The sequence below is a fragment of the Notechis scutatus genome, chromosome 4 (assembly GCF_049901735.1).
Source record: "Notechis scutatus isolate UNSWTSFEM ecotype Mainland chromosome 4, rNotScu1.2, whole genome shotgun sequence".
NCBI lineage: Eukaryota > Metazoa > Chordata > Lepidosauria > Squamata > Elapidae > Notechis > Notechis scutatus.
The window spans coordinates 38,690,588-38,711,053 of record NC_142012.1 but is presented as its reverse complement, the minus strand read 5'-3'; the positions used below and the strand labels follow the sequence as shown (position 1 = coordinate 38,711,053).

At 34.7% G+C, this 20,466-nt stretch overlaps 1 protein-coding gene across 3 annotated transcripts in view; it reads right to left on the bottom strand.

Moving 5' to 3' along the window:
- The window catches only part of PRDM5 (PR/SET domain 5), a 72,809-nt gene that overhangs the window by 15,135 nt on the left and 37,208 nt on the right, over positions 1 to 20,466 (bottom strand). The window contains exons 11-15 of one of the 3 annotated variants that reach the window (XM_087963182.1): positions 17,740 to 17,829; positions 14,259 to 14,352; positions 12,131 to 12,291; positions 9,890 to 9,983; positions 2,672 to 2,757 (exon numbers count right to left, since the gene is read on the bottom strand). In XM_087963182.1, coding sequence (XP_087819308.1) covers positions 2,672 to 2,757; positions 9,890 to 9,983; positions 12,131 to 12,291; positions 14,259 to 14,352; positions 17,740 to 17,829 — 525 coding nt within the window. Of the gene's footprint in view, positions 1 to 2,671; positions 2,758 to 9,889; positions 9,984 to 12,130; positions 12,292 to 14,258; positions 14,353 to 17,739; positions 17,835 to 20,466 lie in introns of all 3 variants that reach the window. The other 2 variants (XM_087963181.1, XM_026667064.2) reach the window with 2 other exon arrangements.

Genomic DNA, 20,466 nt, shown 5'->3' with positions numbered 1-20,466 from the left:
TGGATAAAGCAACAGGCAGATCTGACTTTGAAGAATTATGCTCTAGAATCAGAACATGATAGGATCATACCCCACTGTTCCTACTTATGCATTTGTAGGGTTTTTTCCTGAGGTAGATCTTGACTAATCATCCTAACAGACATTGATGCTGTTTTAATAGGCAGAGAAATAGACAAGCATCAAGTTATGTGGTAAGGTACTTTGCATAGCCTCAGATAGTATTGGTTTGAAACAGGCTAGCATCTGGAATTGGTGCTAGGAGCTTTCAGCTATGATGCTCCACCTGAGTACTCTTAGCACTGAAACGATTACTCTGATGCCCAACATACAGCTTCTATGATCACATTATGCTAGTCTAGGATAAACCTCAATACAACATACTTTGCAGAAAAATGTCTCAGGTTTAATCCCTAGAATATTAGGATTGAAATAATTTTATTTTTTGAAACCTAAAAAACCACTGCCGGTCAGTTTACCTATTTAGCTAGATTAATAATATATGATTTATTGTAAGGGCTACATTCTATTTCTACTTACCATCATATGGAAAGAAGTAACTATATCACATATGGCTTTCTTTACAATATGAAGTCACTGGTTTTCTTCACCCTTGTCAGTTAAAAATTGAGCTATCAAAATGTACAAAATATCCCTACATTCTTCCATGAACTTTAACATTTAGTGGCAATAAAAGATCCAGAAAAAATCCTGGTGAGAGTTTTATTTTTAGCTGGGAAGACTGGAAAGTCTAATGATTACTTTAGTAGATGGGGAAAAAAGATTATAACCAACGGAACTTTTAATCCATAAAATTAGACCTCAAAATATATATCTGACTTAAACCCACAGCATTACTAAAAGCAGTGACCATAATCTATATTTCAGTCAGAAGATATTGTAAAATGTTCTCTTTCTTATCCATGGATTACTATACAGCTATTAAACTAATATGAATGACATATTTAATCTAATATCATTTGTCCGCTGGTGGTGGGTGGTCTGACTCTGATTATCTGCAGGCAAAGCATGTTGTAAACCCAACAGTCTGTTCATTAAAAAAAAAACAATCATGCTCTACATATCTTTGGCAATGGCCATTTTGTATTGCGTAGGGCTGCTTCTTGACTCAATATTGGAGTAGCATCATGTAAATGCTCAATTGCATCCTGTGTTTTATCTTGGTTTGTGGAAAAACAAGTTTTCTGGAGGATGTGGACATAATTCCTTTTTCTAGCTGCTGCCCCAATTATCAGTCAATATCCAAATTCAATGTAGAAATGTAACCCAAGGCAAATGATGCAAACTGGCACTATCCACCATCAAACTTCTTAGTATTATTGGCCTTACACATAGTAGAAAACACTGCATCTTGTGTGTAATGGCGAAGTAAGTATATTGCATGGTATATGAGAGAGACGGGTATGTGCACCTGTGAATGTTTGTATGAGCATGTGAATACAGATATAGTATATTGTGCAGGATACCAAGCCAAATTGTTACTTATTTATAGTTTGCATATTGAGATAAATTTAATGGCCTAAGTTGATACTTCTTGATGGCTTGTTTCATTTAACTTTCCTCATTTAAAAGGGGTAGCAGCAATAGTTTCCATAGAAATCAGTTTTGAATACTGTTACCATGACAGAAAAAGGGCCTAAACAATTTAAACAGTTCTTATATTTAATCTGGAGAATATTAATTATAGCAGTTCCTGTAACTGAATTTAGCAGATGTTTTCCAGTCATTATTGTTTGCACAGACTGTTTCAAGGAAAAATGAATCTCCCATTAACAGGAATCCATAGCTAGCATACAAGCATATATAGCATGAGCAGAATTAAAGCCAGAAATTTCAGAGATAATATTCAAGCCTGAAATTTGAAAGGATGACAAATGTTCCAAGGATTTATAAATTATACTGCTATCAGTATTATACAACTATGGTTTTTTTAAGTGTTCCTTTTTAAAAGGGCTCCTACAAATCAACTGATTGATAGTCCACAGAAACCTCCCATCACCAACCAGCACATTCAGATGTGCAGCAGACTACAGTAGCTTAAGGCAACCTCCCCTTCTGAACTCTTTCTCTGAGGAAGACTTGTAGAGGCACATGATGAAACATCTGCATAAAGCACAGGCATTAGCGCTAGGTATTAATTTCTCAAAACCTTAGAGAACCCAACAATAAAGTATTAGGGCTCTCTATTCCAAGAAACCCATTAAAATATCTGCTTGTTCTTGCTTGGCCAAAGTAAAAACAAATCCTTTCATTTTCCCAATGATTGGAAAATAGAAACAATAAACAAGTGAAAATATGGGGGGAAATAGATCACTTGTTCAGATGAAAGACCAAATTATATGTATACCTGAACAAAACGACACACTTAATTGGTACATTTCATTTACAATTCAAGCACAACAGTATAATATTACAGTTATTCTACATCCAGGATAACAAAGCTGAAGTAAAAAAAAATACATGTTGATGTCTCAACAGTTTTGTATTTACATAAAACAAGGATCTCACATTCACTCAAGTAGAGCAGTTTTATGAATTCATCCTCAGGTTAAATGTTTCGGTTCTCAATCTGACTAGTAACATCTTTTTCTTTCCACCAGTTTTTTTTTTAACGTGGCAGATCCTGGCAAAATCATTAAATGCTCCTACTTACTCTTGTATGGGTGCGGATGTGCATTTTTAATCCATCATTCTTGCTGAAAGCTTTGTCACAATAAGGGCACTGATAAGGGCGTTCACCTGAAAACAGTACAATCAGTCTGTTAATCTCTTATGACATACATAGGACTTTTCAGATGATTGCTTAAGTAGGCAGTGGTGAAGCCCTAAATTGCTTAGCTACAGCATTATTGTTATATGTTTTCAAACCGTTACTTGGGTCTAATGTTGCCTGAAGAAAAAGAACATCAAAGTAGAACAGCATGTGCATTTTCCAAGAGACAGATCTTTCTATGGGCCACTGTTCACACAGAGAAGGTCTTGTTACCAGTGGACTGCCAAATGCATGGGAAAGATCCAGCTGACTGGCACTATTTACATATGCACCTTGCGTTGCATAACTGCACCATATTGAAATGATTTTCATGGGACGGCTTTTGTATTGTGGGAGACCAGCAACCGAAGAATCCCAAGCTTTGAAGAAACTACCCATGTAATCATAAGCAGTGTTCAGTTGCCCACAATTGTGTTTGCTGCAATAGACCAATGCAGCTACTTCCCTGGAAAAATAAAACAAAATCAAAAGGACAACAACACTGTCTTAACAAATAATCTATGTCTATTCTAGCGACAATTTTACTGGTTTAAATGTCTTTTATTGTTCTCAATTTGTAGGTTTTTTTTACACGTGCTATTGCTTTTTGATATGCAGTATTTGCTGGGATGGTATATGGATCCCCATAAAAAATATAGAAATATACAAAGATCTTAACTAAACCTAAAAGCATGCATGTTTTTGATCAGTGCATTACTAATGATCTGCTTAATGCAAATGCATATTATAATGCAAGAAACATAAATAATGAAAAATCCTGCAACAATGATTGCGTCAAAGATGGAACAAATGAGACACAGATCGCAATAGCTAAACTACAGTATTTATTTGGTGGATTAAAGTATTACGGGAAGGTGAGCATCTGAAAATATTGTTCTTGAAAAAAGTTTTAAAAAAAACTAGTCCCAACATTCATCTTCCCCAAAGGGTGTACTATTTTAATAATGCTGATTTTAATTGACTTAAACCTCCTGGTCTAAATATATTGCTCTGCTTAATATTATAAAATGTAATAATTAATTCAATCCATAAGTCAGACCTTTCTCCACAATTGTACCCTATATCCTAACAACTTCCCAGCTGCATTCATTTTGGTAATGCTGCTGGCCATCTACATCTTGCTCATTCACCAAAGGAGATAAACTGGTAAACTGGCCTTATAAACTCTATTTTAATTATTTTTAATAGAAATAATTAGGTGGATTATAAATTTGATTTTACTTTATGTGTGTAATAACTGAACAACTGTTAAGCAATTCAAACTACACTGTATTATAAATTGGGTCCTGTGGGATATTTGTAGTGATGTGTAAGTCTGAGATTGGGATGAGAGAGAGTAAATTAGTTTCCAAAGATGAATCAACTATACACACAAAACAAATAAACAAACACACCTCTAGATGGTGGGATCCAAAGAGTAATTGGTATTAATAAATTAAGCTGGGCTGATGTGCAGATGTGTTTCATGCACAGAAGATCTTTGACAACTTCTGCTCAGGTCTCAATAAGGATTTGGTTGGCTCTGCAGTGTAATGATGCAAAGGCAAACAGGTATTTGGGCCATTTGTCCAGTGGCAAATTAAGTCAACTCAAATATTAAGGGAGTAGCAACATCTGCGAAGAATTTTTAACCACTATGCCACAAACGCAAGGGTGTCAGTGTTTCTTAAAGTGTGATCTTAGGAGCCCTGGAATCTCCCAAGGACCCCTAGTGATCTGCAGAATCAAAACCATTTACTAGCCTATGGTGAAAAACAATATAGTATTAAAACTCATCCAACAATCATGAGGAACAGTAGCGGTAGTGAATGTGTCAATTTTAATTTTGAATGTGGTAAATAAATAACCTGTAGTCCGATCCTGAGCAGCTGAAGGTTAACTCAGCCTTCCATGCTTCCAAGGCCGGTAAAACTGGGGACAATATGCTGACTCTGTTAACTGCTCAGAGAGTACTATAAAGCATTATGAAGTGGTATATAAATCTAAGTGCTATTGCCAGTGCCATTGCTATTTTGTAAAAGGGCTTGTTTTTCTTCAAAATAGCTTGACACAAATACAATCAAATCAAGAGTAATATGGCCACAAATAGGATAAGACAAAGCAATATAAAATATAATTAGCCGATAAAGTTAAAAGCCTACACCAAGGTTAGCAAAGGAAACATTTTCTATTAAGTCCCTAAATGAATTCAGCTACCATTTTCATGTTGGTTCTATTTAGCACTTCAGTTTCAATTGAGTTACTTTGAAGTTTTCACTACCTATTGATAATCCCCCCTCCCAAAGACTGTCTGTCCAGAATTCTGCTGCAGCAGAAAGTTGCAGCACAATTCTGAAAAGAGATACAGACAGCTACTTTACAGAGTTACTGGCTAGTGCTATGTGAGCATCAGTGGTGGGATTCAAAAAATTTTACTACCGGTTCTGTGGTCGTGACTTGGCGAGAATGGCAAGAGAAGGATACTGTAAAATCTCCAATCAGAGGTGGTATTTGCCAGTTCTCCAAACTACTCAAAATTTCCGCTACCAGTTCTCCAGAACTGAACAGAACCTGCTGAATACCATCTCTGGTGAGCATGCTTCCAATCATTTTCTTCACATGCAAAGCGTTAGAGAGGCCTGTTCTATCTCTCCCTTGGAAAAAAGGGGGTCTTTCTTCAGTACTTTCCTTCTCTAGGAGGAGTTCTTAAAACTTAATTGTTCACGTTGTGTATCAAATGTCTTTCTAAGGAAAGTGGCATTAAAACCATTTTACTATATAATTTACATGCAATATATTTGTTACATCAGTTACTTATTATGGACCAGGACATAAACATGAAACAATTGCCAAATGGAGCTTTTCTGAAACATTTTAATACTTTGGGAATAGGGCCACTTGAAAAGACAAAGATGATGGTAGAGGGAAGGCAAACAGCAAGATCCTTTGCCAAAGGAATTGTTTCTTTCTTTCCTCCCACTGACTTAGCCCATTAGCTCTACATGTAAAGGTTTAGCAAGCATTTTAACAAGGTCTGCAAGTTGTTCCAAGTGCTCTGATTTATTAATTCCACATCTGTTTGAAACGTGACACTATCTCTCATGACCCCCAATGTCACTAAACCATGCTGTCATCCTTTGGACACTGCAGGAGCTGTTTGGACTCAAACATTTAATTAATCCAGCTGACATTTTTATGTTGTTTGGTTTTTGCACTTCAAGAAAAATGTTTAGAAAGGTTTGGAAACAATGGAGTGCGAACAGCCTAATTATGAGACCTTCCCCATTCTTTTATTTTTTTGTTGATAGATAAGAGCCTTGTTTTAAACAACGGACTTAGGCTGTTTTTAGCTATTAAAGAATATGGTCTGGATTGTGAGCTATTTTTCCATTTATTAAAAGGTGGACACTTCGTACAGAAAAGAGAAAAAATGGTGTGTGTGGAGGTTATAAACAGGGTGCGTGGAGGCCAAATATTGGATGCACAGGCTGAAAGTGGGGCACACAGAGACGGCAAATAGGCAATGGCAATCCCCACAGCCTGAAACAGCTGATCATTGGGAGGCCGATCCAACTGACAAAGGCAAAAAGAAAATCTTTGGTACTCTAGCACTACAAAAAGTCAACAATTCCAACCAGAGTTTGCAAAAATCGCCTTATTTGCAAAATCAAGATAATTTTATTAGGCATGAGGTCATGAGAGATGAGACTGGCAAGAAGCCATCTGGATTGCACATTCAATGCTTCCTGCCAGATGATCAATGCAGCAGTTTACAAAAGAAGTTGTAAGAGGGTTTTTCTAAGCAGAGATAGTGTGATCGATGACAACAGTGACTGGCAATCACAACAGGCAGCATGATTAAAGGAAAAGCAAATAACATTGTAAACTATGAAGATACATTCAAAGAGATTAGAGAAGTCAATTAAACTAATGGAGCTTCTGTGACAATCATGAAGAAATTTGCTAAATAACATATGGTATATATTTTAAGAGAAAGAGAGAGAAGAAAAATAACAAATGAACAAGTTTATTCTCTTCAATTTCGACAACAGCTATTTTCATAGTTAAGTTTTTTAAAAGCATAGTATTGTAATGTAAACAAATGATTATAATCTACTACTGTACTCTGTGTGTATGCATTTTAATTTTACTATTGCTTAGTCCAACTATCTCATAATTTTCTACATCCTAGAAATATCAAGAGTACAGGTGATGTGGAATACAAAAAAATGAGACATAACATATTTTTTGCTATTATAAAACAGGTCAGTGGATTCAGATAAGGAATTTGTATCCATTATGCAATGCAATTGTGCAGTGATTATAAAATGATCAGTGGAAAATACAATAATATTCAATTAAGACGATGTTTACAAGCTCAGTATATATAATCTAAATCAATTCCAGCTAACTAATGAGCTTTAAATGAATTTTTGGCTTAGAACACATGTTTAGGAAGTGCAGGTTTAGAGCTCAAGAATTTGCAGAATAGTAGTGTTTAGGTGAATTAAAAAGAGGCATCAAGTACGTGGTAACATTGAAACCTGGGAGTACAGCAATAAACAATATAATAAAATCAACAGTAAGGCAATCATGGTCCAGTGGAAGACTCACTATTTACTATGGTATAAATCATGCCGTTTGTTGATGAAGACTTTTAAAAAATAAAGAGTAACAAAACTTGATGGAGCTAGGAATACACTTGGGACTCCAATCAAATGCATATTTATTTAAAAATCAAATATTTATTTTCATACTACCTATTTAGATTAAGAGCCAAAGTTGTATTTTCGGATATAATCTAAAACAGGGCATGGTTACTCAAAAGTATTAACAAAAGTATATTTCTGTGTTGGTTTGTGCCCTGTGTATATTTAAAGGAAAGAAATCAGTTGCACACATAAAGCATTAGAATATTTGATCCATATGAAGTGCTAGTTCTTTTTATAGTTCCTCCCAATCATCAACCTATTAGGCGTTGTTATTCATTTATCTAAAGAAGACACGTAATAAAGCACTGGTAATTGTCTTTGACAGTATGAATCTCTCCCATCACCTAGTAGCAAACTAACAGGAGGCTGAGTTTCCTGAAACTTTACAGATACTTTTGAAGATTTAACTGTCACAGAGTGATAAATTTGACAATGATAAACAACCTGAATAAGTTAGGAATGCAGAAGTCATAAAATGCTCTGATTTGTTATAATGACTGCATTTTTATAGACGATATGCATTCCTCAAAAAAATGGAGGAAATATTACCTTTGGGTTTTTACTAAAGTAATAAGATCATAAAAATCTATTTTACAGTATATAAAATTGTACTGTGACTAACTGAGTTTAGTAATTCAACATTTTAATGTATACTGATTTTTACAGTTTTATAATATTAACATAAATTATTATCTGAAACTGCTTTCAGAAAAATGCCATCCAGAATTTGTATGTATTAGCTTTAAGCTAATACATAGAACATATGACAATTGACAAAGTTTGGTTCTGATTAAGTGAAAAATTAATTTTTGCTTATTTTAGTTTTATTTGTTGAAGTTCATTAACTTTCTGACACTATAACTGTGTTTATGTATAATTATTAGATTAGATCATCATCTTATTTTAACGATCCCATAATCCCTCGACAGGCGGAGCCTGAGCATTGAATGGAGCTAGCAGAGTGTATTAATGGCCAGATGCCCTTCCTGTGGCCAATGCAGAATTTTGTTCAGCAGGTATATTCTCAATGTGCCCAGAGACAGAAATATCTGCCTCTGCCTAGGATCGAACTCACAGCCTCCTGATTGTGAGGCGACAGCTCCACCTCCTATTAACTGCTATTTCTCCAGCAACTGCTATTTTTCTTTCATTACTTTTCCCAACCAATACACTTTCACTGTGTTATTTCTCTGTAAAATTCAAAGCCTCTGTGAATGCTATTTTTGACTTTCATATTTGCTCTGGGATGTGACTTTTTAAAAATACTTTTAGATCTCTGAGAAAACAGTTTGGAGAAAATATGAAAAAATAAGTTAATTCATACTGCAATCTGAACAAAATTTATAATGAATGAAAATCTTAAATATTTCCTATTTTTATACCTTTCACATTTGCTAGAATTAATAACTGAAACATCTAAGATATAGGAAAAAATATTTTTTCAATCTAGTATAATTTCCTAAACTGGAAAATAATTGTTAAAATAATTTTTATCATGTGTCCAATACAGGTGGTCTTTCACCTTACGACCATAGTTGAGTCCATTTCTGTTGCTAAGTGAGACATTTGTTAAGTGAGTTTTGCCCCATTTAATGAACTTCCTTGTGACAATTGTTAAATTAATCTTTGCACTTGTTAAATTAATAACATGGTTGTTAAGTGAATCCAGTTTGCCCATTGACTTTGCTCATCAGAAGTTGCAAAAGAGGATCAGATGACTTTGGGACACTGCAAGTGTCATAAATATGAGTCAGTTGCCAAAGCGTCTGAATTTTGATCACATGACCATGGGATCCTGCGACAGTCGTAAGTATGGAAAACTGTCATAAGTTTCAGAACTCTTGTAACTTTGAACAGTCACTGAACAAATTAAATTGTTGTAAGTTGAGGACTATCTGAAGAATCTTGGTTGTAAGATCACTTTCAGTTCTACTTCTATCAAAGGCAGAAACTTCTAATTTTGTATGTGTGTGTTTATACTTTAGTATTTAGTGTTAATATTTAAGTTATTAGAATACAAAGATCTCCTACAAGAATTCTAAAACAAAAAGTAAACTACAATCATTTGAGTTGAGTTTAGTGACTTCATGTATGCCATTTACTTGGCAGTCTGCCATTGCCTTTTTCTAGCATGCTGTCTGAGATTCCAGTCTGGCCAATTGCCCAGAGATTCATGGTGTTTTCCATCACACCCTGCTTGATTTCGAAGTCTAAAAAAGTTGTTTGGCAAAAGGGTGCTGTGTAATCAAATAATTTTATCTTAAACATATTTGTGCATGAAAGACAGATACGAAACACATGCATCAATAACACACAAGTACAAACTTCAAGTATGGTCTGATTTTGCCTGATACCAAATAAGGAATTGGCTCAGTTCATGCAAGAAAAATTATTGAGCTTTCTGTACCTGTGTGACTTCGAATATGCACTCTCAGAGTTCCATTACTTGCAAACTTCTGTCCACAATACGGACAAATCTTCTCTTTTTCACCTGTGTGAGTCTGTAAAGGAAAAATATAAATATTTAATTTGCTTACAAAAGGAAGCAGAATTAATTCTTCATTTTTAAATTTAATTCTTCCAAGTTTTTTAAATCAGTCATCTATGTCACACAGTATACTGATATTAAATTTTGCTTTTAAAAACTTTTAAAAATTTAATAAGTTTCACCTTGCAACAACATAAAAATTCCTAAACCAATGTGACTTTTCCTTGGAAAATAAACCATATTATCTAGTTGGTCAATCAAATGAGGCTTTTATTGCACATTTTTATTTTGGCTTATAAAAATTAAATTAATGCTTACTGGATGTTAACATGTTTGTAGCACTTAAATATGAACCTTTACTTTAATAACTACTTCAATGACATTTTTTCAACTTCTGAAACACTCTTCATTACTACAGTATATTATAACCATAGATTCTATAAACTATCAGCACTAGGGCTGTCTTTGGGTGTATTCTTAAATCAATTTGAATTGGAAAATATATTTGTTCTAATATTTTTCACATAGTATATATTATCTCTTTCTTATATTCTTTTCAAAAACATAATAACAAAATTAAAAAGGTGCATTTTTGAAAAGTAGGTTAGAACCAAGCATAAGCGAAACATAAGCCAGGATCAATTCATAGTTCCGTTTAAAGTATTCCATAACTGAACTATGTATTAAATCCCATTCTGATCAAGTGCATTTAGAAACTTTTATTCAAAAAACAACATTCAAACAGTCAAGAAATATGCCTTTGCCGGATCCTCTAGTGAAGCTGCTGCAACTCCATAACAAACGTCCAGTAGATGCTGACACACATGTGCAGTGGAACCTTGGGTCATGACCATAATCCATTCCAGGACTTTGGTCGCAGCCCGATTTGGTCATGACCGGAAACATGACCACCTGCGCATGCGCGAACAAAAAAAAAATGGTGCCAAATGGGAAATTGCTGCAGCAGGAAAAATCACAGCAGCTGTGTCTGGTCACCATCCAAAGATGTCCCCTCCTTCCTGAGCCTACATGAAGGAGACCATGGCTAGTGCTGAGTTGCCTGCAAAGGGTTCGGAATTGCAAAAAGCAGATGGTCACAGACAGTGCAGAGAAAGTGCTAGGGGCATTTCAGCCACGCAGCTCTGGCTCATGCCTTCTCAGGGCGGAGAGCAGATCGCGTGACCGGGTCAGCAGGGAGCCGCAGGAAAGGGGTTAGAGTCGCATGTGGCACTCGGGCCGCAGGTTGCCGACACCCACTCTTAGCAGAGTGTGTCCTGTTTGTGCATGGTATTTATACTGCCTATTGTATTTGGATCTGCAAGTGACAATCAGGCACAAAAACAGCCAGGGAAGTGGTTGAAGACTAGGAGTTAACAGTTACCACCAGCCCATCAAGTATTTAGAAGGCGAGGGCTGGGCAGTACAAGCAAATGACAGCCAACAACTTAAAAGCCAGCCATCAACACACCCCAATCAACTTCTAAAAATCCAAGTACAACAGGCACTATAAAAACCACACACAGAATAGCCCAAAGCACACACTCTGCTAAAGAGAAGTTCCCTTAAGATGGTCTCCAGCATGAGTCTGAAAGCCTCTGGTTAGACAAAATCTCTGGTCCCGATGACTGACACAGATTGGATTCTGCAACATTATCCTGGGATACGTATATTCACCTTCATTTGTAATTTTTTTTCTTTTTCAGAGTTTTGTATTTTAACTTTTTGTAAATAAAAAAAATCATTAGAAAAAAAGGTGTATGGCCAACATACACGAGCTTCTGAAAGTATTTCCAATTTTATGCAAAAATGTTAGGGATTAAGCTGTAGTTCATGAGAAAGAGAACATTAACAAAGCTTTCTAATTTCTACCAGTCAGTCAAAGTGAAATGTATGGACCTTTTTATTCATTTGAATGAGTATACTCTTTATAGTTCTCCTTAATTATTTTATTTATAATTATTGGTTGAAAGAAAAAGTGAAAGCATTGTCTTCTAATAATTTATAATTATTGGTTGAAAGAAAAAGTGAAAGCATTGTCTTCTAATAATTTGTACAATTTTGTACAATAATTTGTGAATTATTTAAAATAAACTTTGTGCATTAAACCTATTGCCATGTTCTTTTATTACTTTTATAAAGTTATTTTTTCATTATACTTACTTTTTTATGGCTCTTTAAAACAGAAGGTGTTACGAAGGCTTTGTCACACAGATCACATTTATATTTCTTATGGCCATCATGAACAACTTGTATGTGAACATTCAAAGTATCCTTCCGTTTGAATGTAGCATCACAGTGATCACACTTAAATGTTCTTTCACCTAAGAGAAAAATATATGTTAATATTATCTATCGAACATTATAAATAAATCAATAAATTTTCCTCACTCAATTCTTTCTCTGAAAGAAGCCAATCTCTTCTTTCTTGGTTAAATAGTAGTTTGAATGTATTTATTGAAAGATTATTTTTTTTTTACCAATCTCATTAGGCCACAGAGTAACCTAAGAGACAAAAGAGCTGGTGATCGTTATGCAACATGGGTTCTTGTCTTCCACTGCAGCTACAGTACTGCTAAAAATTATCACTTCTCGCTCTACAAACTAATGTGAGTGCCTTGTGTTATTGAGGGAATATTTTTTATTGCCACAAGCTGATTTTTGAACTCGAGCTTATGCATTTAAAATGACTTACGATTGTAATTCCAGGCTCAGTTGCAGTTGTAAGTTAAGGACTATCTGTATAATATCTTGGAACTAGAGAAACAACTACCAAGTAACTATCAACAGAACCTTACTGCATGTAATGAATTTTATAGTAGAGAAATATAATCAGATATTTGTCAATAAATGTTGTGGTTAGCTGACAGCAGGTGCGGACGGTGGAGGAGAGCGTGGACTCAGATGAGGGGCCAGGACCATTAGGGAGTGGACTGCTGCCTTCAGAGATTGTGGGGGCTGGCAGCAGTGATGAGGAGGTTCTTGAAGAGCCTGTGCTAAGTGTGCGTGCATGCAGGATTGCTCATAGGAAAGAGCAGTTACAGCAGCACAGGTGACTCAGGGGTAAGGCTGCAAGGTAATGGCCCCTCCCTCAAGAGGATAAAAGCCAGGTTTGAAGAAGTGTTCTTTGTAGAAGGCAAAGACGCTTTGAGACTCAGCCTCATGGACATTATAGTTAGTATTTGAAAACTCTTGTAAACTATTTCTTATCCGTGGGTTTTTAGCAGCCTTGAAAAACAACTTGGAAAGGCTCTTTCTTGTCAGACCTAATTAGTTGGAAGCAGCCTTTTATCTGTGAAGAAACAGAATTCGTAAATGAAACCTTAAAAGGTGGGGGCTGCTGCCTTTGACTTGTGTTTGCTTTCTTGGAACCAGTTTGGGTCAGAACAATAAACAGTTATACTTTATATATAAAATCAAAACTGAATGTGATGATAAAATATTTTATTATATTATGCAGTATTTTCATCGTATTTTCTTTGCAACAACATTTGTGTGTGTGTGTGTGTGTGTGCATCACTATTCATTATATGAATCCCAGGTGTTTACAAACCTATGCGAACAACTGCCAATAATTTATAGTAAAAAAAACCTACAATTCATTTCTTGAAAAGTTCTACATAATTGTTCAAAACAGGTATTTTTTACCTGACAATTTATTTTCAAGTCAACAACCTATAAACATGTTTATTGAGAGAAATTATAAAGGAACAAATCTCATCATTCTTGGTTCAATAGCAATCCAAAGAGCTGACTATTCAGGCTAGATAATTTTGAGCACTAAAAAATCATTAATTTCTGAAGCTCGCCCTATTTTATTTGTTTAATTAAATTTATGACACCCACCTCACTGTTGATTGACTGGGAAGCTTATAGCATCATTAAAAAAGCAATATAAAACAATTAGAATGTTAAACATTAAAAACCTTGAATATTATATTAGTTGCAAAGCCTCCTGAAAATAATTATAACTGTTGTCTACGTTAGATTAATCTAATAAAAACCATTTTTCTACTTAACCAAATAGATGCAATGAATCCTTAACTTACAGACTAAATGCAGATTTCATATTAATTGAACTTTACTATTTATATTTTATTTGGCATGTCCATAGGTGTAATTCTGTATGGATGTGTGTGTATATAAAGTCAGTATACATTTTATATAAAATTCTAATATGATTAAGATGTTTTGTTAGATCAGAGAGTTAAAAATACATTAATCTTGCAAGTACTGAGACTTTGATAGTCTGTGATCTTTGATGAACTTTATTATCTATATTTCTACTTACTATTATGAATCAGAAGATGTCTTTGTAAAGAGAATGGTGTTCGGAATAGAGCTTTGCATTCCTCACACTGAAACGGTCTTTCTTCAGAATGTGTCTGTAGATAAAGAACATATATAACTATGGCTAAGTTTGCTGACTTCAGTCCAAACAGATAGTGCTTTATTTTATTAAACAAAAACAAAAAGTTTGATTCTGCATGCTTAAAAAATGAAAAGTTAATAATTTGAGTATATAAATCTAATAAATAAATATAAGTAAAATATACAGAGGAGTGCGTAAAAAGGCCATAAACTTCACCATAGTTTTTGTTTGGTGTTTCATAAGATGCTAAATCTCAAAGGTCTTCTAAATATTATAGATATTCACATAAAACAATCCTTCACTAATTTTTAGTTAATAGTTTAACCTGCCTTCTAAAATGTTGAATAATTTAGGATGAATTTCTCATCTCACAAATTAAACATTATTTGGCACTAACATTGGAACATTTGGAGGAATGGGATTCCCATGTGCTACCTCTAAAGTGTGTGATAAATGTATATGTCACAAAATAGCCTTTTTTATTTTTTTCTAAACATTCAATGTATTAACAGAATACTTGAGCATTAAAGGATTTAAAAGTTAAGGGAACCATGTTATCACATGGCTATGTGCAGTTAGTATATCCTGATTTTACTAATATTGAAAAACAATGTTAAAAATGAAAATATAAATAAACAAATAAGAAAAACTGTGAGATGCTAATAAATAGAAGCAAGAAAAGAACATATTTTTGAAGGTCCTGCCTACGACCTCAGCTTGCACTTATAAAGTCTGTCTTTGCATTTTCAAGACACCTTTGTATATCTTTAAATGATTATCTGAAGTTCCCAAGCTAAATACAGTGGAAGACTTTGGGACAAAAGCCTTTCCCTATTTGTTTCATTCTTACAGGTGTATCTACAGACAGACCCTATCTAACTAAAATGCAGAAAAATAAGTCACACTGATCTGGTACAATTTTTTTTAAAAGTTTAATAATATCAAGCTGCTAAAGCTCAATTTACATTAAAATAGCAGCAGACAATAGCAATGGCACTTAGACTTAAATACTGATCCACAATGCTTTGCAGCACTCTCTGAGCAGTTTATAAATGTCAGCATATTGCCCCCAACAATCAACCTTAGAATGTTGGAAGGCTGAATCAACTCTGAGCCAATCAGGATTGAACTGCTGGATGTGGGGAGAGTTAGCCTGAAATAGTACATTCTAACTACAACTCCTCCTCCTCAAATTTATGGAATCATAAGAAGAAAAAATTTATTTTTATGAAAGGATTTTTATCTACAATGACAGAAATAAACCAAATTTCCCATTTTTCTACTGGATTCTTCAAGCCTATGCAGCAGATCTCAGAGACAAGTTGACTAAATGTAAACTGGGCAAATACGGTGTCTGTTATTAGTTTATAGGCAACAAACACCTCTTCAAAAATTCTTTAAAACGTGATGATGCAATAATGCTTACCAGCTCAGTTGACACTTAAGAGAGATGGAATCAAATAAACCTCTCCAAAGACAGATTTTTGTAACATAAAGACTGAAAATGCCATGTCTTGAATCTCAATCAGTCAGGTACAGACAGGTATTGAGAAGATTGCAAGTCTCCAAATCTGACTTCAGATTTTAGGATTCTTAATATATGACAACTATGTACAGAAAGAGTAACACTTGAACAGCATCCGGAAATGAATCATAACTGCTCTCTTCATACTTAAGTAAAAGTTTATTGTTGCTTTTGGTGTTCCAAATTTGGAATTCTTAATGAATAGACTGAAAGGTCTTTTAAAAGATAGCTCTGGTAGATCATTTTACCCCTCATATTTATCTGCTCATGGATTATAGAACAAACATCTTCCTATTATCAATTAAGATTCATCCAGACTAGTTTCAGGAACTCAGATTGTAAATATACACCAAACAAACTATTTATATTTGAGTGAATCTAGAAGCTTCCCTCAGACCATTCCTCATTGTGGAAGAGCAGACTACTAACAAGATTTCAGGCTCTTTCTGCCCTCCTATATGAAACTTCTCCTCCAGTGTTAACACAACACAACTACCTATAAAAGATGCAACTTTGAAACATATGGGGGATTTTGGAAGCTCTGCAACAATGGCAAGAGACAAAAAGCTGTCAAATAAAAGGAGTTTTTTCTTCAAAGAGACTGAGAGTGAGGATAAAAAAGAAGAGGCACAACAAAGCAAAGGCAAGTATAATGTTGGGAAGGTGCCAGGGAATATTATGATTATCTTATCAGGTCCTTGTCCAACCCCTCAACTTTTTAATTCCAGTGCTGCTTTTTTACGCTTCAGTGTCAATATTATTTCCAAAAACATTCGTGAATTCTTCATAGGCTTATAAGAATTTCTAGAGAATTAAAAAAAATGGGTGCAATCCAGGGCTTTAAAAAAAAGAAAAAGATCCACCAATAGCAGTAAGATAAGGGTTGATTTGGTTGTTATAAGAGGACTGTCAGTATGGCAGGAAAACACTCTATCTTTGGATAAGATACATAAATTTCAACACTAAGCAAATAAAAGATAGAATTTTGTGACTGGCTTCATCCTTCTTCATAATCATTTTGAGAATGAACACTCTCCCTCCAATAATTAATGTGCCATTAAAATGTCAGTTGTGCTCCTTATCTAAAACAGATTGAAGGCCCTGTTTAAGAAGAAGACAAGACCTTGCCACCTGCCCTCAACTGCAACTAATACTCTCTGCTCAGGCTGAAAAAAAACTCTAGGCAAGATACACACAGAAGCACTTTCTCAAATTTCTTTGTTACTGTATTTTCCTTCTATATCCACAACTCCACTTTCTTATTTGCAATGTCTTATCAGAAAAATCTTTCTTTATTCTCTTATTCCCCAATAACGCATGGCCATTGATAAGGATTCTGAGCATTGTATAAACATATCTGGAGAATGCTCAGACCAAAATATACTGTTTTAGTTTTTTTAAAGTTCCATGTTTCTCCAGAAAGGAGGGGGTGGGAGGGTTGGAGAAGGAAGACATGGTAGGTCTTCTGCTCATTATTTTTAAAAGAAGGCATGTCATTCTTAATTTACAGCCAATCAGGAATTAGCCCTAATCCTGATAGCCCATCTGCAATGAAAGGATCATAATTTCTGAGAACTGTGAGATTTATAGTTTCCTCAGCCTTCTGGACTGAACCAGGAGATCAGTGAAAGCAGGTACCCCATTCTTCTCAGCTGATATTTTCTGCTAATGTTTGGGAAGAGACTTGGAAACTTCTGATGCAGAAAGTGCTGTGTTTCCAAGTTGTCCCTTTATTACATAGGCAAACATTTTTCTAGAAGCAGTTTATAAAAAAAGCTCGGGATGCTTTTATGCAAAGTCTGCATCAGTAATGGGGTTGCTGTTAAGAAAAGCCAAATAATGTCTCAGTAGAAAGAGACTGAGCTACCTTCTCACCTCAACTGATGTATCCTCCAGAACAGGGCTGAGACATTTGGATGAGACTTTGCTGTGGGAAAGCTTGCACTGCTGCTGATTGTGCTGTACCTGTTCTGTGGATAAATATAAGGGTTCAGTCTCTAGGGCTGTACATCTGGCACATGCATGAGTGAAAAATTCCCCCCATTTAATAAAACACTTAGGATTTTACTTAGGTGAATATCTATCCAAAGTTTGGAACTCCTTAAACAACTTTTTTTTTAAAAAAAAAAAAATGCTTATTTAGCATAATGCTAAGTAGGCTAAATACAGAACATTCATTAAGTTGATTAAGAATTTCTGTTTTGACTATTATGCCAAGAAATGATTGAAATAGTAACATAAACATTACCTAAGTTGTAGTTTGGTGAAATATGTGCAAGAAAACATAGATTTCAAAATGGAATATATAGGCCCGGATATCTTCATTGCATACTAAACTGTTAATTTAGCTTATCAACCTTCAAACAAACCATTTCTTTTCTGATTAGGTAAACAAAGATTCAGTTTATTCTGTTTATTTATTTATTTATTCTGCTTAGTTGCCAATATTCCCTTTGCTTTACCATTTAACAGATTTTGCTGGCCTTTTTAGTTCTAAACTACTGATCTAAGCATTGTAAAAATAACAGAAGGAATTACCAGAGGCAATTTAGATTTAACAACCTCTATATTGCAAGCCACTAAAAAATTGGAATAATGTTTAAAAAGATGCTCAAATATTTGCCAAAATACATATAGCTCTTGCACAGCAGAAAGAAGAGCTACACACAACCTGGATAATTACTGTTCTCAGCAAAGCTGTGTTATTATGTAAATTTTAAATCAATAAAATAAGAACTATAGTCCCTTGGTAATAATGGTGGGCTCTGCGTATATATGTTGGAGCTAGAGTCAAAAGTTTGTGGGACGACCATTCTCTGTGTTTCTAATTAACATTCTGTGTTTTTTAAAACTTTCTTAATATTCCCTTCTCTTTGTTTCACTGCATATTTCTGTACCAATGTAGGACATACTGTACCAATAGCACCAGTACATACTGTACTCAGTGGTAGGATTCAGCCAGTTCGCACCACTTTGGAAAAAACGGTTGTTAACTTTCTGAGCAGTTTGGTGAACTGGTGTTGGAAGAAATCATTAGGGCAGAGAACCGGTTGTTAAATTATTTGAATCCTACCACTGACTGTACTGTATCACAATTCCTTGCTCACGGCATATTACAAAAGACCAACTTAGGTATAAAATGTGCAAGAAAATTACTTTGAGAAGCTTTCAAAATTTACATCATCTAGAGAGCTACATTTAATGGCCCGTAAGCAAGCAGCCTTTTCTGGAAGTTGTGGAATCATCTCCCCCTCCAGAGGTGAGGTCAGTCTCATTGCTCCTGAACTTTTGAACATCCTTCAAGACCTGGTTATGTCAGCAGGCCTGAGGATTCAGGGGCTGGGTGAATTCAAGAGGTGGCTCCATTATTATTTACATCCCTCTGTCCATTATTTTCTTTTCTGTTTTAGTTCTACTTTTATAGTTTTAGATGCTTTTTAAAATAATTATATAATGGCTTTAAGTAATTGTTTTATTTATTTTATTGTTTTATTGGATTGTTGTATCACATTCCATGAAGTGGCATCTATATTCAACCATAACAACACAGAGCACACAATAGATACAAACTCAAAGTAAACCGCACCAAACTTGATTGCAGGAAATACGACTTCAGCAATAGAGTAGTCAATGTCTGGAATACTCTACCCGACTCTGTAGTCTCTTCCCCAAACCCCAAAACTTTAACCTTAGACTGTCTACCATTGACCTCTACCCCTTTCCTAAGAGGTCTGTAGGGGCGTGCATAAGCGCACCAACGTGCCCTACCGTCCCTGTCCTATTGTTTCTCTATTCTTTTATTTTTCTTATATGTACCCATCTCATGTATTCACAACTATGTATACACTTATACTTATTATCTTGTAAACAATTGACAAATCAAATAAATAAAAAAATAAAAAAAAAAAAATAAATATATGTATTGGAATAAACAAACTAATAAACAAACTCACTAGCAATAAAAAATTTTTTCCAGAATTCTAAATGGTTCTTGTTTTCTCGCTTGCCAGCCTTTCAAGCTTAACAAGGATCAATCATATTTAGTATTTATAAACTCATTTTTAGTCTAGATTCAGATCTGGGCTTAAGACCACCAAAGCAGCCTTGATTCCTCAGATAGAGAATTTTTGTTTGAAAAATGAAATAGAACGTAACTCTTCCAATCTCCTACTAGCTTCTAGGTTCCCTTATTTAATGTTAAATGTTAAATATTTTGAGTTAAATAATTTATGAGTTAATTTTTTAAAAAAAATAGAGTCATGCTGATGTATTGAAAAAGTAAGCAGAGAATGATCCATAGCCTTATCTAGTAGCAAGTATTTTTCTTATTATCTAACATGATATACACCTCAATTTGCAGCTAGATTTTTCACACCGGAAATAAACTGAGTTTGCTTGTCAAAGCTTTCACTACAAGAATAGGCAATCTAAGACATTGGGACACATGCAGTGCAAGCTCCTTTTTGTGTGTATGGCCTCTCTTTTTTGTTAACTAAGTGCAGCAACATGATTATTACAAATCAGTGATGCTGTTTCCTACTGTTATGAAGCAGGAGACACACTAAATGTAGCATTAACCCCAAACTAGTATTAATACAACAC